General features: G+C 30.0%; 5 protein-coding genes across 5 annotated transcripts in view; 2 read left to right on the top strand and 3 right to left on the bottom strand.

Annotated features, from left to right (window-relative positions):
- The window catches only part of HELRODRAFT_95088 (hypothetical protein), a 5873-nt gene extending 2697 nt beyond the window's left edge, over window positions 1–3176 (bottom strand). Inside the window, exons 1-4 of the mRNA XM_009024349.1 lie at window positions 3080–3176; window positions 1859–1960; window positions 1642–1783; window positions 787–874 (exon numbers count right to left, since the gene is read on the bottom strand). Of these exons, the coding sequence (XP_009022597.1) occupies window positions 787–874; window positions 1642–1783; window positions 1859–1960; window positions 3080–3100 (353 nt within the window). The 5' untranslated portion in view covers window positions 3101–3176. The remainder of the gene's footprint in view (window positions 1–786; window positions 875–1641; window positions 1784–1858; window positions 1961–3079) is intronic.
- Window positions 3177–5306: 2130 nt separating this feature from the next.
- Window positions 5307–5831, bottom strand: HELRODRAFT_137293 (hypothetical protein; the record flags this gene model as incomplete). Its single annotated transcript, XM_009024777.1, has 2 exons — window positions 5307–5460; window positions 5740–5831. Coding segments are annotated over 2 exons (246 nt in total), but the record flags the coding sequence as incomplete, so codon positions are not given.
- Window positions 5832–7238: 1407 nt separating this feature from the next.
- Window positions 7239–8825, bottom strand: HELRODRAFT_66884 (hypothetical protein; the record flags this gene model as incomplete). Its single annotated transcript, XM_009024238.1, has 2 exons — window positions 7239–7337; window positions 8748–8825. 2 exons carry the CDS (start codon window positions 8823–8825, stop codon window positions 7239–7241), a joined length of 177 nt encoding a protein of 58 aa, XP_009022486.1.
- A 4354-nt stretch (window positions 8826–13179) lies between these two features.
- HELRODRAFT_162621 (hypothetical protein) lies at window positions 13180–17059 on the top strand (the record flags this gene model as incomplete). Its single annotated transcript, XM_009024776.1, has 4 exons — window positions 13180–13389; window positions 16197–16298; window positions 16480–16743; window positions 16946–17059. 4 exons carry the CDS (start codon window positions 13180–13182, stop codon window positions 17057–17059), a joined length of 690 nt encoding a protein of 229 aa, XP_009023024.1.
- Window positions 17060–17494: 435 nt separating this feature from the next.
- Window positions 17495–23215, top strand: HELRODRAFT_162620 (hypothetical protein; the record flags this gene model as incomplete). Its single annotated transcript, XM_009024775.1, has 12 exons — window positions 17495–17566; window positions 17653–17840; window positions 18548–18594; window positions 19392–19567; window positions 19758–19853; window positions 20007–20090; window positions 20201–20626; window positions 20691–21089; window positions 21497–21595; window positions 21763–21985; window positions 22806–22897; window positions 23063–23215. The coding sequence occupies 12 exons, from the start codon at window positions 17495–17497 to the stop codon at window positions 23213–23215; spliced, it is 2055 nt and encodes a 684-aa protein (XP_009023023.1).
- Between the last annotated feature and the right edge of the window lie 320 nt (window positions 23216–23535).

Below are 23535 nucleotides of genomic sequence, written 5' to 3'. Positions count from 1 at the left end.
CGGTAAAACAGGCTCGAACTTGACGTCAATAAAACGCAACAAAACGCATATATTTGGTTGGGAACGTCGCATAGTCTCAGAAACAGATAATTATAAAATTCTAGTAACAAATTTCAGAGTCATTCTGGATAATCTTTTGTCTATAGCTAACTATGTAAGTCAACTCCACCAGCAATTTTTCAATCACGTTATTTTATCGTTAACAAAAGCACTCGTTTGCACTATCATCTGTAGCAGAATCAACGGATAAATTTATCTCATTCTGCAGATAGACTGTTTGTTGGATATTCGAAAATTGAATCCATTTCAGCATATATCAAAAAAGAAAGAGCAGGACTTCGTCGCTGGCACTGCATGCCAGAAAGAATTGTTTTCAAACTAGTTCTTTTGGTCAGATTGTCTATAGTTGGCGACACTCTGGGTTATTTGAAAAAGCAACTTTAGCTTGCTCCAGGAATTTCAAGCCAGAGTTGATTGAGATTCTCCAAAAATGGTGATTTGGCGCTTGCAAAAATGAGTTCCTCTCGCTCTGGAGAAAGGAGATTTTCAGTATCATCAGCAAAAATCTGGAATGCACTTCCTGTTGATTTTAAAAATTCTGCAACATGAGCCGACATGCATACGACAAGCGTCTCAAGGACCATATATTCAACAAACTCAAACAAAGCTAGGGCCTCCAAAATTTTTTAGAAGCACTCCACAAATTTTGCAGTATGATACAATTAGAAAAAAATAATTTGCCAAAATGTATTTGGAATATAAAATTGATAGTTAGTAAGAATTAACCTAATTTTCTGGCAGAGATTTGTCTTAGGATTAAGGCAGAACTTACATTCTTTGCACTGTGGTATGTACAAAGGAATCACATGGTCCCCTTGGTGGTCATTCAATGATTATTTTATTTTTGTGATTCATTTTGAAAAATAGAAATCATCCTAAACTCATAAATATAACCAACAATTCTCTGATATATTAATACCTCAATAATGCCCACCAACAAAAATGATTTATTTTTTAAAACAAATCTAAATTAATAAACACATAAACACACTGCTTTATAGTTAAGAAAACATAGATAAAAAATAACAGAACAGGAGTAAATAATAATAAATAATAACAATAATGTCATTTATGAGCGCCTTATGCATAGCATCAGAGGCGCTCCGATAAACAAATTTCAGCACGGTCACCAAAGGCCTGTTCAAACAGATGCTGCTTCAATCGCTTTTTAAACGTTTCTATTGATGATTGCTGACGGATGATGAGTGGCAAACTGTTCCATATTGATGGTGAGCAATGTGAGAAGCCTTTATTAACGAGAGCTGATGTATTGACTGGTTGATGCAGTTGCAATGATGACGGCAGACGAAGGTGATGGCGATGATTAATAAATACATTAATAAGTGGAAAGCGATTTAACAGCAATTGACGAACGCCAAGAAATTCCAAAATTAAAAGTTTATCGTAGAAGATAACACGGGTGTAAACACTACATAGACATAAACATGCAAAATGTGGATAAAGAGTCAAATAAATAAAAATTGAAATACAAGCCGGCATCATCATTATAATGTAAAATTAGATATTCAGAAATTAAAGCAACAATATTTTTTTAAAAACTAAATTTTGAATATTATCAACCAATTTCGAATTCAGTAACCCCTTCCCCGACACTCTCCACAATTCCACCCCCTTCATGCCCCAATATAACAGGAAAGACACCCTCTGAATCATGACCACCCAATGTATAAGCATCTGTGTGACACACTCCTGAATGTAATATCTGAAAACAATCAGACATGTTGAATATTTTTTTCAACAGTCAATTTGCTTTTGTCAAATATAGAAGAATAACTACTTTGATTCTGACTTCACCAGCTTTCGGTGGTGCTACAGAAACTTTTTCAATTTTCAGTGGTTCATTTGCTTGCCAGGCAACTGCAGCCAAGCATTCAATGATCTAAAAAAAATTATAAATTTGAATTTGTTTTCTTTGCATGATGCTATATTCAGCATAAACATATAGTGAATAAGTATAGTAAGAAATATCAAACCAATATTTAAAGTTAAATTTGCACTTCAAGAATTTTGATTCATAACATTCACTCTAACTTTTCAAGATAATTCAGAGTGCACACTAAAATTTGAAAAAGATTTTAGCAAGCAACATTTACAGCAGCCATCTATATTACAATTAACAAAAAAACTATTGATCCACTGTGATTGTTATTCATCACCAGCCAGTAACAACAAAATGTCTATAGAAGAAAGGTGTAGCTTGTTATTTATTAGTTCTGGCCTTCTCAATTTAAAGTTTGCTGATTTTTTTGCTAGCCATAGTCTTTTGACACCTCTCCATGGTCATCAAATATTATTATTATTTCATTAGTATATAATTTACAGTCTCTGGTTTTTTATTTTAAAAATACAGATAAAACAACATAAAAATTTGAATAGCTACAATAGTTTTATAAACATGAAAAACTTGTGGAAAAAAAACCAAGCTCTAAATTCTAAATACAAATTTTTTCCATTAAATTCAAAACACTCATCTTTACATTACTAGGCATGAATATTTTTGGTAAAGCTTAAATTTTATAACACAAGATTAGTGCAACCTAGCATTACCAGCATGTGTAACCAGCACGTGTAACAAATATTTGAACATTTATAGCCCTAAAAACGCACCCTTGTTAACTGATACATGGTAAAGTGAGATTTGCCATATTAATTTTTATTTTATATTTTATTATTGGTAAATATAAAATTATAAATTATACAATAGTTTGCCAGGGATCTTAAAAGTTTATTTTATGATCTAGTTTCTGTATGATGGTGTCAGTTTTACTATACTATAGTCTGTAAAGTAATTACTAATTAGTAATACAACATTATTAAGGGTGAAAAATCATCCATGCACATTGCATTCTAAATAAAAATAATTTATTTTATAAAAAAAATAATATATTTTATAAAAGCAGCCGGTGACACAAAATATTGGATTTGAGTGTTTCAAACTCTGAAGTTCATTGTTTTGAGATTATTTTATCAATTGATTGCCGTTGGGCAGCATTTTAACCTTTCCAACGCAGGACGTCATCTTCTTGTCAACGAAAAATTACCACCTGACAGAATCAAAGTCCAGACAAGAGTTCGATTTGATTTTACAAAATATCAACTCTATTCGTCTTGCGCGGAAACAAAAACATAAACTGTGGGAAACCTTTAATGTTTGCGAATAAATTAATTTATTGATTTGATTTTTATTCTATATGTATGATTTGCAAGTTGGTTTATTTTAAAAAATGGTTAATGTAAAAAAAATTAAGTTTCAATTTTTTCAAACTAAATATACTCTATTGTGGAACAGTTTCAGAAAGACTTTTTTAATGATTTGATTCTCATAGTACGAATCTTTGCGCAAATAACTATCAGATTACTTAATAATTCTATCAATCCGCTTCTATTCTATATATACATACATAATATATATATGGCTTCGAATGAATCATCTTAAATCACATATTTAAGATGATTAATTATTTAGTCAATTATTTAGTCACATCTGTGACTAAATAATTATCTATCAACCTTTCATCAACATTTTTTTCTGAAAATAATAAAACAAATTTGCCGAATTTATTTGATTCTATATATATATATATGATTACACATTTTGAGTTTTTAAATAATTTTCAATATTAAATTTTGTTTCAAAACATTGTAGAAAATTTAAATAATTGATTCATAAAATGATAAAGTTAGATAATAGTTAACTTAACTTTACAAATGAGTGATAAAAGAGAGTTCGCTATAGACAAGCAGACAAGCCAACGAAACATAATCATTCATGAATGTTCAAAGCAAAACGCAGCATAATGGATGGAATGCAAGTTTCAAAAAATGCTGAATGAACTAGGCCAGCAAAACAATAGAAACATGTACACGATACAAAACAATCAGCAATTTAACGCTACTTTAGTTAAAAAAACTTAAAAAACTAAACTGGAAAACCGATAAAAAATAAATTCAACCTCAATTAACAATGACATTGAAATTGATAAATTATAAATAAAATAATGGATATAATTAATAACAGATCATTTAGGTAGAACATAGTTAGCTGGAAAGAGGCCAGTTTCCGTCTGCCCTCTTCTAATTACTGAACCCTTAGTCCATTGAGAATCCACCTAAAAAAAAAGTTTAAAAAAAAAATTTATCATCACCAAAATTATGCGTTAGACATTCCAATTTTAATTATTTTTTTTCAGCGCTTTCACCAAAAAAGTGCAATGGTTTAACAGAATGATTTCACGAAAATTTAGGTTGCACAAGTGCAGTGGTCACCATGGCGTGTGGTCACCATTGCTTCCATGTTGAATTAATCAAAGACAAATCTGTAGCTTATTAAATCAAAAAGTTCAAAAATTAAAATAAAAAGTTTTATGAGTTCAACAAAGCCATCAATGAATAAGTTATTAAACATATTAAACATATGTAATTAAACAGTAATTACTTCCTCAAGGACTGTAATAGTTTCACCCTCATAAATAGTTAGTTCCTCTGGAGATCTTGATTTGAAATCATACAAGGCAATCACTTGCTTCTATGAGTGGTTCACAAAATTAAATATTATAAAAAAAATGAATAATTCATGAAAATTAAAATGCCATACAATGTTGTGAATTTTGTGTAACTCATAACTTTATCACAAACGTCATTCCAAATTAAATTTCAATGAAAAATTAATGACTAATTTGGCATATCAGTATTACCATAAATATCTTAGGCAATTATTTTAGGTAATGTACTAAATGAAAAAAAATATATAATTTAAAATTGACTATTATTACCTTTCGCTATATTTCAAGCTTTGATTTTTTTCAAAAGTAATAAAGTAATATTATAAAATTAATTTGCCAACTTAACTGTCAAAGTATCAACCAATGATGACGTCGTTAAAGGTTAAAAAAAGGGTCAATCTCTCTGGTGTACTTGCTTCAGAGATTTCAACGACAAAACACACACGGAGCGTAAATGAATGCAAACATAAAAATCAAGCATCACACAATTAGTACCAGCAACACTTCTTTTAAGTTTTAATGTTATATAAGTAATAAATTATTTGTGTCACTACTGGAGTCTGTAATTTGTTCACGTTAATACAATTTGTCTAATGTTGATTAAGAAATACTCATAAATGATGAACTAGAACAATAATGCTTGCTTCATTATGTTAAAAATCTTAAGCAAGCTATTAATTGAGCATTAACCCCAGCCAAGAAAACACTTACCTGAAAGGAATCTTCTCTTAATGGTACGTTGCCATTGTTACTAACTGAATTCTTTTTGTAATGTTCTACTAATTTGTTGACGCTGTTGAACCTTGGAGCACTACTCCACAAAAAATATCTGCCACTAGGATCTCTCAGTATTTTGAAGTGTTGTACATCTCCTATACTAAGTGTTTCATTGTTTGTACATTTTATTCAACAAATAAAAGTTGAAAGTTTAATAAACATCAATGTTCAAACATTTTCACACCACCAATGAGCAACAAGGCATAAAAATACAGGACATCAGTTGTATGTTTTTTCAATAAATAAATTTCTAGCTATAAAATGAATTTATGATTGTTGAAAACACATGATGCAGGAAAAATTATGTAGAAACATTATGAAAATTTAATTTAAAATTTAAATTTAAACAAATTTAAATGAAAATAAATTATAAAGCAACCATGCTAACTTCACAGTCAAAGATATTTCCCCAACAGTTGATTCACTTGGTCTAACCAAAAAATTACATTCATGATTCTGCTTGGTAGCAATTAATTTGGATGCCTGATCTTTCGACACAACCTTGTACCATCTTTAAAATAAAAAAATGTTAAAAAGTTGAAGAAAGAAGATGATATAATTTGGTAGAAAGATGTTGGCAACTTCAATACCAGACATTCTAATGACAAACAAGTTAATTAATTATATACTGTTTTATTTCCTTATTATATGTTTTATCAATATTAACATTAATATTATTCACTCTCCAATATTCATCAGAGGACAGACATATTATAAGTGGTTGAATGCTTTGTTGAACCAAAGCATATTGGTCAATATGTACTCGTCTGCATTTGTGTAAATCCCAACACTCTGATCCTAACAAGATAAGGCAAGCCAAAAACGTGCATCAGAAATTTTAAAGGACCCAACACTGACTCCATTTCAGTGGATCTCTTTTTCATTTATATATCAGCACAGTAGTGCTGTTCCATTCCACTGGTAGTATCAATTTACTCCACATCTCCCGATAGATGTGTAAGAGGGCTCTGAAGCCTGCCCCACCAGATGCCTTGATGATATCATTTGTAAGTCCAGACGAACCAGCCGCTTTACCCCCTTTCATTGCCTTCAACGCATCCGTAAGCTCCTCAGCTGTGATGTCCTGAATCAGTCCTTCCACCGTAAGTGCATCAAAGTTCTCCCCAATAGGGTTTGTTTCATTCAATAACTGACCAAAGTAATCCTTCCAGTGATCCTTCATTTCATTTTGCAAGGTTATTATGGTGCCTTTATTAATCTTTATGCATGTGGAACCAACTATATCCTTTTTCAGTCTTTTGGCCTGATTTGCTATTTGATAGAGTGACCGAATTTGTTTGCCTTACTTCGCTTCTGTGCTCTTTGATTGGTATGTCTTTCGATCTTCATCAGTCTTCGTCTTCTGCCATTGTTTGAAAGCTGCTTTTTTTACTGGCAATAACATTCTTAGAACTTCCTCCATTTAGTATTCCCCAAATTTGAGAAAATCATAACTTAGGTTCCTCAATGTTGGTCTGGCATACATATGATTTGGTCTATGTTGTTGAGTAAAAACATTATATTTGTTTATAGTTATGCAGTCTTCAGCTAACATATTCTTTTGATATCCTGCTGAGTTTATAGGAACAACAAATTCAAGGTAAGTTGTACATTAACAGAAAAATTATTGTTCTTCAAATAAACTTTTTATTTCTTCATGTTTTATTCCAATTTCAATTAGATTAACTTTACATTTTCAACTAAAGCTCTGAACAAATTAAATTTTCATGAACACACTTCACCAAACATCTTTTTCATTATTTGAAACCTAATAGAAGCACTTGAATTTAACAATCAAATACACTTGATTCATTGATTAATGGGTCTTTATCTTAAAAAGAACCATCATAAAATAATACTCTATAACAAGAATGCAACTCACTTTGGTGGCTCAAACGTCAGATAATTTGCTGGGACTATTCCTAATTTACCATTCAACTCGGCATTGTACCACTGTCCATCCCCTTCATTCAGTATCTGAGTAGTTATTTTTAGGTAGAAAAACAAAAATGTAAGCAAAATAAAAAAAAATACAATTTTAAGAAATAATTTAAAAAATCTCATTTGAAATCTAAATTTGAAAAAATCAATTCTTATATACCATAAATTTTGCCACATATAACAAACATTATTACCTAAAAAAACTGTATGTAGCACAAATTTTTATGAAATTTTTATAAAATTTAAAAAGCCCACAGTTTCAACTAGCATTTGTTTGAAAATGTAACAAAATTTCAAGGTGTATATTACGCATATCAGACTTGGACAAAAGAAGTTTCATGCTAAAAGTAATACTAATTGGTGTAAAAAGAATGTTAAATTATTAATGAATGTATGCATCCAACATCACTCACTGCCTTGTGAGTGATGTTGGATCATCAAAGGCTAGGCCCACCGCTTATAACTGTGGTTGCGTAAGGAAGGGCATCCTACATTAAAATTAGCCAATAAAATATTTATGATGACATTCGGTTTCATCATAGATAGCCAAACGGCAACCCCCGATCTCGGGGAAAATGTCGTCTAAACGTGTGTTGTTGTTGTTGTTGTTGTTGTATGCATACTAAAACTACTAAAAATATGAACATTATTATATTTACGTTTTTGCTTATAATTTTATCACCTACTAAAATAAATATATTTATATAATGAATATATATAATTCTAGACTCATTTCAACTAGCATTTGTTTGAAAATGTAACAAAATTTCAAGGTGTGCATATCAGACTTGGACAAAAGAAGTTTCATGCTAAAAGTAATACTAATTGATGTAAAAATTCAATTTTATTAATTCAAGAGAAGCTGTTAATGATATAATGTAATATTATTAAATATTATAATTATTATGTGCTTGGTTAGATAAGCATTTTATTTTCAAAGATGCCATTGTCCATTATTTTTATCATAATTAATATTTAAAAAAACTCCACTTTTTCTATTTCGTTTGTTAATGGTTGATGTGGTTGCTTGATTATGAGAGCTTGATTCCTTGGTTAATTAATTGTTTATTAACATAATTTATTAAAAATTAAAAAATGATTTTTGAGTTTTATAATTAATTTTTATTTATTATCAATTATATGGCCTTACATGCTCATGAAAATAAATAACTTTTTAATGTTTTAAGCAAACCAACTAAACCACATTTGCTGAACTAAATAAACTTTATTACCAGAGAAGAGACTGAATGACATCATGATGATGATGATCATGACTGAAATGATGGTAAGATAAGAAAAGAAGTAAGAATAGAAACATATACCATTATGATTATATTATTCTTTTATTCATTATTTTTACAATGATTAATTCAAAAGAAAAGTAAATGTTAAAAGATGAAAACTAAAGCTTTTTAAAGCTAAAATAAAAAGAAGAAAAAAAGAAACCTTTATGATATCATTCACGTGAAATGACAATTCGTCAGCATGTGAGGCAGAGTAATCATAAATTGCAGTGGCCTCCATTCAGCCAAAAAATTTAATAGTATAACAATTTTAAAATCATTAAAAACGAAAAAATCTTATTAGACGAGAGATATTAACTTCCTTCTGCACTAAAATTATTGAAACACTTATTCACTTTTAAAGATAAAAGATTTTATCCAAAGATATTGCAGTATATCTGCATTAAGGTGGTGACCATGGAATTTTAACTGGTATTGCCCCCAATCGTATCTTTTTCATTGAACTCTTTATTGAAAGTCAGAAAAATATGAATGAATGAATTTCAATGAATTTCACAAACAGATGGGTTTTGAGATCTGCTCGGAACTTCTTAAGTGATGGAGAAGTAGTTAGAGAAGGATGTAAAGAGTTCCGAAGAAAAGAGCCAAAAAAAGCAAACGCAGATTTAGCGTAAGAAGAGAGAATGAGAAGACGATCGCAAAAAATCAACATTGGAAATAATTATCAGGCACAAAACACCTGGTGTCCAACGTTAACACCGATATTTATGCTCCTCGTGTAAACTTCTTCATATATCTATTAAATCATGTCACTATATCACATATATGTCACTAAAAAAGCATGAGCAGATGGCACATCAAACCGATGAATAAATACACACAATATAAAACAATTTCATTTTCATTAGCATCTCATATTTCATAATGATTCTAATTATAACACGTCAACTCTAGAGATATTATATAGTAAAAGATTCGTTGGTATGAAACCACGGGTCTTGTTCCTAGAAAGATGATAACTGTATAAGAACGGCCACATTGTCTCCGCAAAAGAGGCATGTTTCCTAGTGCTCAAACCACTATTTAGCACAGGATTGACGAAAGCATGCTAGCAAGGAAGCTCACATACAAACAAATTCTTTGTGATCGCTTCAAAACAAAAAGGACAGCTTTAACTATGCATCTTCTCTTCCAAATATGGCAGTCTAAACTTTCTTATATTTGAATCTGCTTGATAAAATAAATCGCAATAAACTGTTCTTACTGTAAATTTTTTGATGTCTTCATCAGTTAGTACTAATCTCCTTCCAACAGACATAATACGGAACTTGTTGAGCCATCCCATATATTATAAAGTTAAGATGTTTCATTTCCTGCAGCATATTGGCTTATGTCCCACTCACTCTTGGATATATATAGTAAAACTATCCATGGTCCCGCATGATGTCTTCACTTGAAAATTCATATTGCTTATTGTTTTGCAAATATTAAAAAATTATTTCGTTATTTTGTATGTATGTGGTTTCAACAGTAGAATTTGTTTTTTGATCGAGCGTTCACTAAGAAAATTTTTGGTTCGTTGCTTAGCAAAACAGAATGCAATAAACATTTCAAACAGTTTTTTGGTAAATACAAATAAACGTAGATAACGAATATAAATAAATGCAAATTTCAAATGTCGAATAAGCAATGTTTGTCGAAAGATGTCACAGAATGGAAACAACTGCTCCCTCGGAAAGAATCCATGCAACACAGGTTAAAAACTTGTGCAAATGCTGACAGTTTTTTTTGCTCTCATACAATATAAAATGAAAAATTATATAAATTATACATTTATCTCTTTTTAATATTTAAAATGCTAACGACGGTTGTTGTGTAAGGTTTAATAAATAACAAACGCATAACCATTAGTCTTGTATATCTAGCATTATAACGTGTATCGTGTGGTATAATAAAAAATCTTCAATTGAATTAAATAACATTTACTTTTAACATCATACATAATAGGCAAATATACTCAAACCATTACATGCCAACATTTGTGAGTAATTTCTTTGGATAATTGAAAGGCAGAGTTGTCAATAGCAAATAATTGTAGTAGTACCAGTACTGTAGTACGGCAACGACATCGGCGGTGCCATATAATTAGTCAAAATGATATAGCTGCTTACTTTTCAAATGAAAGTTATTTTTGTAATTAAATTTTGCGTAGGACAAAAGAATTAATAATTTATTTTTACGCTGCATCGGCCATAGAATCATCGATCGAATAATATTTTACTTTTTCTATATTCTATTTTGCCATGAATTTATCGCTAGTCAAGAACCTGGAAAATTCGTGTTTCGTTATTTTCGGTTGAGTGTACGTTTCAGTTTCATTTAAAGTTTTTAAACCTCTAAGAACATGATGTTTAAAAACCAACATTTCAAAATGTTTACTCAGTCAACTATATCCAGATCGAATATTAATAAATAAAGTTACTCATACTCCTCCATACAACATTTCTGTTTATTTCAGCGTGACTTCGTTAGCAGCGAAGCAAAGTTCTTCAATTGCCAGTCATCGCGTTTAACAAAAATAAACATTCTTAATGTTACAAGCTAGCTAGCAAAATGTTACAATACAAGTATCGAAGATTTTTTTGTTTTATGAATTTTATAGTTTAAATATTGTAGATTTTTCTGCAATATTTCAAACAAATTTCTTGATTGTTTGTATGGGTAAAGAAATAAATGGTAATTGTGACTTTTGACGATTTATATATCACGCAAATATCGGTTGAGAAATGGAAATAGGGGAGGGTGGGGATGCTTGATACACTTTCCGTCCTAACGTAAACAAAATGTAATGCCCTTCATCATTTCATCATTAAACACTTTTTTAGCATTTAAGTTAGAGCTGGGTCTACTGAATAAGATTTTATAACCTCATGCAACATTGTGAGTCATTTTAGACGACAGTTTCAAAAGTTTTACAGGTACCTAAATGTCTCAACCATCCCTGCTACTGTACTCGTTGAGACAGCAGGAGTCATGCTTGAGACACCATTTAACTCATTGATATTTCAAAAGTTAATATCCCTTGCTTTTGTTTTATGGCTTGCAGAAGTTACCAGCAAGAAAACATTATTTTATGACATATTATTTAGAAAATATTATAGGATGAATTGTTATTAAATTTCACCAAAATCAAATAAAATTAATTTGAAAAAAATAAAGTTTCGACAAAATATTTATTTCAAATTGCACTTTTCACAAACAAAATTTTGTTCTGTCTTTGAAATACCAGCACAAGCAGTATGTGCCCATTCTTTATATTTTCCCTGGCATTTAATCCAGCTTTCACCATTTGTAGAAGAAGACCATGAAGAGCAACAATAAAGACACAGAGCATCATCATCATCACCATTATTTTTGTTGCCAGAATTGCTTGAAAATTTCAATTGCCTACGACTTTTCTTTTCACATTTTCCTTTTTTTTTCTGTTTTTTTGTCTTCTTTTTTCTTGTCTTTGAGAAATTTCATTTTTAATTGGAGTATCTGTTAAAATCCTTGTTTTACCTAGCCTGGGGTGTTAACCTTTCAGTTTCCTAGGTGGAGCAACTGGAAATGGCCTGATGTCTTCAGGTTTAAATATTGTAGCGATCTCATCAAGAACATTTTTGCAAGTTTCAATAGTGTTATTCAATTGGGGATTTGATGATTCACTTGATTTGTAGGCACTATCCTGCTGTGAAAAAACTTGATCTGTAGACTCTAAATTATTCAAACTGTTAGGATTCACAGCTTCACAATCCGTCAATGTTTCATCTGGTGCACCATTGAATCTATCAGTTACTTTGGTTTTTCGAATATGAGTTCGTGGCATGTCTTCCAAAATAAATATAATAAATTAAATAATGCTAATAAAAATAAATAAAAAAACATAAATAATTTGTTTTATTCAATTAATTTATCAGATAAATTAATACAAACCAACCTAAATTTATATTTACTGAAACTATATAACCAAAAGGTAATGAGTTATAAAGAACACATAATAATTAATTATTCAGGGTTGATTGAGATGTCTCATTCAACCCTTTAAATGATTGTCTCAACCATCCCCAACTGAGGTTTAAGTTATAAAAGTTCTATTAACTTTTTTATTGTCTCTGTTTAAGTGACAATATTATACGAGAAGAATCGCTAAATAAACAATAAAATTAATAATAGCAAACTGTATTTAAAAAAACAAAATTAATGTAAAATAAAACGAAAAAATGTGATCACCTAAATTTTACTTTCGAGGTCCAAAAACAGTTTTTTCAGTCCGGAAACTAAAAACGTGCATGAAATTTGATCCGTTTTTAGATAAACATAAATGACATGATATTCGACAAAGATAAACTAAAAGAGTACCCTTAAAGCGCATAATTTTCTTATTATTGACCTGTCCCATCCAACCCTTTGTCTCAACCATCCCCACTCTCCCCTACTTTCCATTCGTAGCTTTAACGGTGCTACATACAATTGCCTTAACACCTCTGCTAAAATGTTAAAATTTAATATATTTATTGAAAATTTGTTAAGAGCAAAATATGAATTCTGAAAGTAAACTTTTACTTAAAATATAATCGATTGAATCTTAAAAAATGATAACAATCAAGGTATTAGATCGCTGGTATAAACCATATCCTAACAAAGTTCGGGAGTATATACGTGTCCATGAAGAGGCGCCAGCAATCTCAATGAGTCACTATTATCAAGGCGTTCATTCACCTGAATTTAAGCCCAGAAACGATAATCCATATAAAATGAACCACTATCTAACGAAAGGAACAACAGTATCGAATCTGATACAAGTATATAATTTGTTTATGTCATGCTAAACAAACGTACAGATTCAGATTAACAAATTGTTTCCAGGCGAGAGGTCAGTACGACGCAGACTTTTTACTGAGGAAAGATTTCTTACATATTCTCATCCAACTGTCTCGAGGCAATATCTAAAACCAACATTACAGTTGCATGGACCTCTTCTGAAAAATGAAGCTAACGGTGTTAAATTTCCTCGTTTAAATACTTACAATATTATGTACAAACACAACGACAATTGCTAAACTTAAAGCTTTAATTTTTATTGTAAAAGTATTTTGAGTTAAAAAAAATCAGTTTGATATTTAATTTGTTTTGTAATTGAAGGGTTGCGTGATGGTCTAACTGATAAGATCGCCGGCTTCCGTTACTCAGTGACCAAATTCAAATGCGACAAAAAAAATCCTCGCTTATCACATGCTTATCACATACGCCGTTTTTCACATTTCATATACGCTGAATTCGTGTTGTCGGTTCCTTTGGAAGAGTATTACGGACTAATAATACCTTTAACATTTATTATTGATAAAAAACGACCGTAATTGTATCTTACGGTAAAAATCAAACTAATTTTAAATGTGTATGACACACGAAACCAAGAAAAAAATTTTTTTAACCTTTTTAAGAATGGTTTGCCACATTTATTGTTGTTTATGCTCCACACGTGAATAACCTATTATCGACCACTTCACATCCGATAATATATTTAATGTAAATAATCGATCGCACTATCTCCGCGTTTAAAAATTAAAAGTTTAAATTTATAGATAAAACATCTGCCGATTGCTCAGGCATTCTCTTTCCACAATTTTCTTGTTTGTTTTATAATTGAACGTGCAATTAAAAGCTGAAAATGAATAAATGTTTGGAAATACTCAAGTCCTGGTTAACTGAAAATCGGGTTAGCGTTATTTATTTATTTTAACATTTTTTAGAGTAGTTACTTAGATTTTATTTTAGATTTTATTATCAAGTAGGTTGCACGCTTTTTTAAATTTTTTTTATATAAATTATTTTTTCTTATAAATAAAGCAATATTTGCTGATTAAAAAAATAATTATGTTATTCACTCTATTTCTATTGACATTCCCCAGAGGATAGTACTGTAATTTAAATGCTTTGTTGAAGAAATAACTTTAACTCTCTTCTGTTTAACTCCTTTAACTCCCAGTACAATACAACACATTTTCGTGACCACGTGGTGCATACAATGAAAAATTTAAAAAAATTTTTCTTGTACTCTAAATTCAAAAATTTTTTACAGATTGTTAATTTATTGCATTTTTTTTAAATTTTCGTTATTGCTCTTGAGATCTAGCAGTTATGAATATTCTGATAAAAAAAACACAACCAATACAATGCATTTTCATGACCAAGTGGTGCATATGGAAAAAAATCAATTAATTAATTTTTAATATTGCCATCATAAATAAAATATGGTTGATACCTTTAATAAATTTTCTGTTTAGCAACATTTTTATTGTCTGTAAATTATTTATTTTTCATTTTAAGATAAGCAACGATGTATTGACTGTAATCGAACTGTATACAAGAAGAAATCAAGTAGAGTTATTAATAAAGGATATCTTGTCCTTGCTAGTGGATGTGAAAGTCTGCATAACATGGAACATTGAAATTATTCTCAAGTTTGATTACCCTGTTATAAATATCATTCAACAATTATTTTTCTATTTCTATTTATTTTTCAGCCTACAACGCTGTTTCACTTGTCTTCATTTTGAGACTGTTTTGAAAATTTGGAATGAATTTATTCAGCTTTTTAAAAATTCAGGTTATTCTTTTTCATCATTCCCAGAATATGAATATTGAACATTCAATAATTTGTCAATAGTTTGGCACACTTTTATTTGTTAAAATTGAGAGAAAATTAGTAGTTAACTTTGGAAGAAAGTTTATTTTAATGTTTTCCGGTTTTGAGAATTTTTGTTAATGTTTGGATCTTGCATCTTTTTTGAAGGTCATATAGTAAACAAACAATTTTGATGTTGTTAATTGATTGAATTTTATATTTAAAAGAATTATGGTGATATGTGGAACATAGTGCTAATGTAGTTTTTTTAATAATGACAAAATAAATTCATTTAGCAATAATATTTTTGTCTGATGACCAAAAATATGGATAATTACAGTAAGTATGCTGAGTATGAAAAAAAATCCTTTGTGTTAACCTGTCTGTTCTACTTTTATTATAGTCTTACTTATTAATGTTTGTAAAAAGTAAAAATCAAAGTATGTACTTTTTTTGCAACAATTTTGGTAATAATGTTCTGAACATCATGCTTAGTTATGCTGTAAGATCTGCCAGATTTGTTGTCATTCTACATTTTTTAATTGTTTCAAAGATTTTTCAACATGAAACGTTCATGGGGGTGTGGAATATGAAGTTATATGGGTTCAAATTTTAGTAAATAATTTGAATGCTAATGAATGTGTAGTTTAAGCAGGGTATATTTATTTCCATTGTTGGTTATCGCATTGATTGAATTGAATGCATCTATAAAATTGTTTTTTTTTTATGTAGAATGAGATTAAATTATTTTGAGAAAAAAAAGTGATAGCAATGAATGAAGCTTTAATAAAAAAATTCTGGAGCATAAAATATAAAATTTCTCTGTGTTATCTTCATGGTAACTTTTAAAATTATAAATTTTAATGTTTCAAATTTGTTCACTCATATCAATGAATTGCTAGTCCAATTTTTCAAAAAAAGCATCATGTTTTATGTATTTTAGATTGCATTTCACAAAATTACTAATGGTTGTTTACATGTCAGGATGCTGGAAACAACTTTTGTAAGGAGTCAATTTTGACATTATGGAATTATTTCTTAAAAAACAATCCAGTGGACAGCTTGCCTGAAAAAGCCAGTATTCAAGTTGTTGTTTTTCTGATGGATACTCAGAATATCTCTATCTCAACAGTCAAAACATCAATGAAAGAAGTGTGGATCTTTTCAATTCGTATTTGTATTTTATACTGTAATACTTTTACATAGTAAATATTGTATTCAATTTAAAAAATTATTCTATATGTAAATACAATGATTACAATAAAAGCAAAACCAGACGCTGGTCAGATGTGCATTGGAATTGCTAAGAACGACAGGAGAACTGTTACTCCTCTTTCCATGTAATTCCGTTTTTATGAGTGAGTGGATGAAGAAAACTAATTGTAAACTGTGCAACAGGGCTTGCGAAGACTTTCCACACAGTTTTCCTGACTGCTCATTCATCTTTCCTGATCTGAATCTCAAGCTATCAATGAAGCTGCATAAGTTTTGTTCTAAAAGTTCCGAGGATTCTTTATTATTTGTTGCTTGGGTTGGTTTCTTTTTATTCATTTTGAATATTTATTTATGCTAAGCCTTATTTTAAATATTGTACAAATTATATCTTTTTTCTGAATTAACTAATGGTTTTTTGTTTTTCAATCACTGCTTAGTCTGAGGATTTCTGCACCAAACAATTATTCACTCAAAGTTATTATCATTTATATTTTTTTGTATTGAAATGAATGGTGCAGATGCTTTTGAGAATTTTGCTTGTCAACTTGAGGAAAATGCTTAGCAACAAAAAGAGAGGTAGTGTGTTGAGTTTATATGAGAAGTACCAAGAATCAAAAAAGCAAGATGCCTAGACTATTTCAAAAGAAAAAGTTAAATGGTAAGAAACATTGCAGAGAGAGCCCAAAAAACACGAGGTACACTGTCGATGAGTATGAGAAGAAATAAATTGGTGTGCTTGTCAAAGAAACTGTGAAGAATGAAAATGCATATGCAAAGTTCATTATAAACTTGTTGTATCTGCTTTTATCATTGGAAATGCAGTTAGTCTCTCTTGAGACAAAATAAACATTAAAGTGCCAATTAATATCGTTCTTTTTCATGTGAAGTGTGGTATTCTTATCCTTTTTGATATTCTGGTAAATCTGGAAGTAAGTGATGCAAAACGAGAATAGTTTTTCTCCTAAAGATTGTTACTTTAATAATTTTTCTCTCAAATACTTAATTGCAATCAATTTAAATTTTTGCAGACGAGAATCTTATGGTTGAACTTACGTTGGTTGTGCGTCATGTCCAATGCCAAGACGTTGAATTATGCTCAGCAACTTTGCGATTTTTTGATACTGCATCCTTTAGAAAAGGTGCTTACAGCTGATTTGTTTGACATCAAATCTGAATTGTAACTTTTTATTCATTTATGATAATCTGTTGTTTAACTTATTTTTAGGTTACGTTTGATGAAAGAAATAAAACTTCAGACCAAGCAGCTGATTTCAGCCTACTTTATTGGAGTTTAGCATGTAATAACTTTTATTCAGTTGTTGAGTTTTTTAGCAAATTTCATGAACTGGATAGGTGTAAAGTTCACAGTATAAATTTCGCTCAGAAATTAATTGAATGTAGGGAGTCAGACCAGTTAGTTTTTGTTTTTATCTCATTTTAATGTTTTGTTAATTTCAAAAGATTAATTTTGTAAATAATCTATTTTGAAATGGATCACATTTTAAAAATGTATTTTCAATGTTTTAAAATTTTATAGCAATGCAGCAAAACAATTGGCAAAAGAGTTTTTTACAAATTGGCAAGAATCAGGGTATGGGTGCATGTACCACTTGCATCATTATTTGCCTTCTATTTTGTATGAACGAATTTCAAACGTGCTCACCACTTCAAATCAAAAGTATGTTCTTTTTTGCAGTTTTGCTCACAGTAATACAATGTTTTTGAAATTCCATGCAAATAAATATTTTGTTATATCCATATTAAATTAAAATATCTATTTTTAAAATCTATTTTTAAATCTGCATTTGCTTTTTTGGCCCTGATCCTTGGAAGTCTCTTTCTAAAAAAATACATTGTGAAGCACGGCTGTTGAACATTGTGAAAATAACTTTTTACAAACTATTTGATTGGTTGAATGATTTTATTTTCATGTGAATGAGAAGTTTAATCTTACTAACATTTTCTAAATCTATCAGCAAGCTAATGCCTCTCGGGCCTCTATGGTGACCACAGTTTCACTTTTTTCTTACATGTCCAGGTTTTTTATTAAAGTTTTTCCAGCTAACGTCAAATGTTTATTAATGATTTTGTTGGAAATTCCTATCAACATTACAACGCAGATTTTTATTAAACATCTGCCTCTCAAAGCTGGCTTGCTCTCATGCTGGTACGCTACCTAACTTGCACGTCTTATAAAGCTCACATTTTATTCTTGTAAGATGTGCACGTTTCTAAAGTTTATCTCCTATGCTTTTCAGTGTATTTTTTCTTTCTCCATGTCTATAAATATTTTTTTAAATTCACCTATTCCAACTTTCAATGCCTTTTTTGCCTACTGTGTGGGATACAAGTTTTTATTCATCTCACTTAGTTATTTCCTTATTTTTGATAAAGTGTGTCCTCTTATCTGCAGCTAAAATGTTTAGAATTGTGATATAGGATGAACAAGACCTTTGTTTTTTTTATTAACTTCAGCCCCTGCTTCATCTTGGATCACCTCCACGTGAACATCAAATATTTTATTTTTTGATTTGTTATTCTTTTAATCACAGAAGTGGTTAATTTATGATCCGCAAAATTTAATTATGATAACCATTCTCGTTGATTTGTTTCAGAAAAAAATTAAAAAAATCTGTTGGAGATAATCAAGAAGTGTCAACATTATTTCAATTGTTAATTCAGCCCATTGAAGAACTTTGCAATGTAGATAATCAATCTCAGCTCGCATCTTGTATTCAGAAATTATTAAGTAATCAAATCCTTCAAGATGATAGCACTGTTCATCAGGATCTCCTCTCTGCTTCTTCAAAAATCAATCAGTTCTATTCCTTCATAGAGGTTACAACATATTCCATGAGCTGTTTGTTTGTAACTAATTATTTGACGAGTTTTGTATGATCAAATTTTATTGAATAATGGTGCTAGGGATAATTTACACAATAAAAATTTGCTAAATTTAATCAGAAAAAACTATTTATAAGTACAAGTTTTTTCAGATTCTTTCTGAATTCACCTTACCCTTCATGGATGAGTATGAAAAGTTTCGAGCACTTTTGGCGTCTTTGAGTCTCTTGTGCGTTTTCTTTCAACATCAACCAACTGCAAAACCTCTGATGGAACAGTGCCTCAACATATTGCACGTAACATGCCTCGACAATAAATGCGCTCACTTACTGTTTAAAATTATTAACCCTTCAATGCTTTTTATTTGGATTCTTCACTGTCATGAACATTTTTATAAGATGCCATATGTAGGTTTTTTTCTTGTTGGTTTGCTTGTTAACACAGTTTGAACTAAATCATGCAATAAATTATTATTATTTGTTGCAGTATAAAAATATTTTAGAGAAATTATTCAAAAGTTTGATGACTCATGCCCTCAAAAGTTCAAAGACCATAAACCAGTTAGCTGGATTTGTCGGAGAGGTTCTAGCTTAATTCATTAATATTTTTTCATTCTGTTTATAGAGTCTTATTTATTATTAAATATTTTTGTGTTTTACTAATATGCTTAATTCACTTTTTTTATTTTATAAAAGATAGTACTAAATTTAACTTAAATTCATTTATTTATCTCAGGTTGAATCTTTAGTAAATAAAAGCAATGTAAATCGACATTCAGCTCTTGAAACTTTAGTTTGGGCGATTTCTTTGATTGACAAGGTTTTATTTTGTTGTTTTTGTGTTATACAGTTAAAAATGTATTTCATTAAACCATTAAACATTTAGGCTAAACAGATTATTTAATAATTTTTTTTTCATTTACCTGGTAGACTTTAATGCAACGATATGTCAAAAAAGATTGTCTAACTCTACTGAAAAGATTGAAAATTAGGTTACTTAATAAAGCACTACCTAAGACTCATCAATTTTATCAGAAGATAGCTGAGTTGGACATTGTGAAAGATAAAACGAAGAATCATAACAGTGCAAAGAAAAACCAAAATAATGATGGTGATAACATGGTTGTTGTTGATGATGATGAGTACATCACTTATTTTCAAATATTAGATTGTTTCATTAGACAAAGAAAAATAAACGACAATAAGTTTAAGGGTGATGGCGATGATGAAGATGATATAGGTCGTGGTGATAATGCAGATAAGGAGGATGATAACAAGGAGGAATTTGTATTGTTTGGAGCTAAAGAGCTACTTCTTTTCTTTAAATGTGCACTCAACAACATCAAGTCTTCTAAGGTTTGTTTAATTTTTATTTACTTTAATAGTTTGTTGAGTAATGTAGGCTTTACTAATTTGGCAGAATGCTCAAGTTGTTTCGTCATCTATTGTTCTTGTAAAAGAAATCGTCAGTGGATTTAGAGATGGAAGTACAGTTTTAGAGCAGTCTCTTCAAAAAGAAGACAACCAACATGATAATACATTTATGGGATTAAACCCTGACAAATATTTAATGACGGCCTGGGAAATTACAACAGCAAAACTTAAAATAGAAATTGCCAATAGAAGAAAGCTCAATTCGAGTTTTTCCATACTACCTTCATCAAAAGCAGAAAAAAAACATGTTCACCAACAATTTTCAAAAGACCAGAATCAAAAGAATAATAATGCGGTAGATCTGATTGACTTGGGTGGTTTGCTGCTGTGTGTGCTGCCTCAAGATCTGTTGGATGTCGCATTGAAGGAAATTTTTGAATCTTTAGTATGCATTTTTTCAATCTTTTTGTCCATTTGTAATATCGGCATTCCCCGATCTCGGGGAAAATGTCGTCTAAACGTGTGTTTGTTTGTGTTTGTCCATTTGTAATAATTTTTACGGTATTCATTTCTAAGTTTTGTATTTTATGTTATTTATTATTACTTCATTGCTTAGGAACCATCAATTACTTCGTCTTCACCTGAATGGATCGATGTTGAATGTTATTTACTGATTTGGCAGCAATTATTTCAAATATCTCATTGGTCCAACAGTCATCTGGAAGGCATTTTCTATTTCACGTCACAACGAGTTATTAATTTTTCATTATTTTTTAACAAAACAGAATTTAAAGCAGTGTACTTTAATATTTTAGACATTTAATTATTTTTTCTTTATGTTAAAATACGCAGATTTTGATATCGATCACAACTTTGTTACAAAATTGTACAGAAGCAGCCCTGAATACTCTAATGTTGAACACATTAACCACTTATATTGCACAGGGACAGGTAAACAATGGTTTTTATTTTCTTCAATCTACTAAGGCCTAAACTTTTATGAAATTTATTTGTACATACCAAGTTTTCATTTTTAAAACGTAAAATTATTTGTCGGTCAGTGTAACGCATTCATTGAAAATACGAAAATGTTTAATGCATTTCCTCATCTTTTTAAGGATTTCCTAACAAATCAAGATGTTTCTCTGCTTTTTCATGCGACATCTACAGTCGATCTTGAGTTGTATCCAACAAAGCTTACTACTGAGATCAATGTCGTTGAGCACATATCGAATTTTCTTGATTTGTTCAAGGCCTATCATTCCGTTCTCAATGCACTTTTGTCTCATCATACGACTTCTGTTTATTCTATGATCCCTAATTTCATGTATGGAGTCAAAAGTTTGTTTTTAGCTTGTGTATTTGAATATATTTGGATAAAATTGAATATTTGGTTATATAATTCTCCCAAAGAACTGTTACAAGCATGCATGTGGGCTGGGCAGCAATCACAATCTACTCTTGGTCTGTCACAGCTCAACCAAATTGAAATGTCAGCCCTCCTTGTTGCTAGGTAGATTAATTTTTCACAATTATATTTTTATATTAATTAAATTAAATTATTAATTTAATTGAAATAAATTTCATCAATTTACTGTTAGACAGTATAACTTATTAGATCATAAAGATTTTCAAGGCTTCAAGGCTCAACTTTTAATTGTGATTAAATAATTATCTGATGTTTTCATTTTTGCTACCTTCATGTCTAATGTCACTTGCTATTTTTTTGTTGATAAATTCATCTTGTGAGGACCATCAAAATTTTAACATTTTTCAGTTATCTACTGCTCGAATTGTTCATTTTAACACCATTTCTGTAACTTGCATCTCAAAAATGCATTGTAATTCAATTTTTTTAGTAAAGGAATGCTCCTCCGACTTTCTGTCAATCCATTTTTTACTATTTTAGTTATTGTCTCAGCAAACTAAACCAAATTATGAATACATGTCACTTACCTACATACAACATGTCAACATACCTAGTTCATTTTTTATTATTGATGTAAATTCTCCATCAAACAACCAAGTTATGATATATGCATGCATATATACTGTAATATATACTAACATAACAAACCTGCATGTTATAAAGAAATGCAGAAATATTGTTTATATGAATTATATTTCACTCTTTAATAAAGATTAGCCAATTTGATGTCAGAGCACAAATTAAATTTCAACAAAGTTGTTCATTATGTTGTTGCCGAGTTTGTAGATTGCTTGCAAAGAGTCGTTCTCTACCCTAGCATTAAGGTTGGTTTATTTAGCTTGGTTACTTAACTTTTTGCCACGTTTTCTAAAATCTTCACAATGTTAAGTTTGTCACCACTAGTGATCACGACATTTTAAATTGACAAATGCAATGTTTTCTAATGTCTAGAATGATCAAACGCTCGAGTGTAAATTTTTTTTCAGAAGGCTTTGTTGCAAGCTATCTACAGATGGTTGGATATGTGCAACGAGTACACTACAGCACAGTTACACAGTACATTATCTCCCGGTGCAAGGGAAATCTTCAAATCCCTTTACGGTGACTACCAAAATTATCACAAGTTAAAAGGAAAAAATTAATTTATACGTTGTATATTTATGTATTGCATGCAGTAACAGATGCATTTATATTACTATGTGTTGTAGATGAACATTAAACAGAGGTTAAACGTTTAAAATTATTTCATGTGCCTCCTCCACATCATGCACAAAATGTATCGACTAAACTAGGTTATCTCACCGTCTTATTAGAATTTATTTTAAATTGTGTATATATATATATATATATATAATCGTACGTGCTGGTTTTTGTTTGTATGTATACTATATATATATATATATATATATATATATATATATATATATATATATATCAATCAATCAATCTTCGTTTTTCGTCC

This window comes from Helobdella robusta (assembly GCF_000326865.2).
Source record: "Helobdella robusta unplaced genomic scaffold HELROscaffold_4, whole genome shotgun sequence".
Taxonomy (NCBI): Eukaryota; Metazoa; Annelida; class Clitellata; order Rhynchobdellida; family Glossiphoniidae; genus Helobdella; species Helobdella robusta.
The sequence above is the reverse complement of the archived record's forward strand: the minus strand, read 5'-3'. Positions and strand labels throughout refer to the sequence as shown.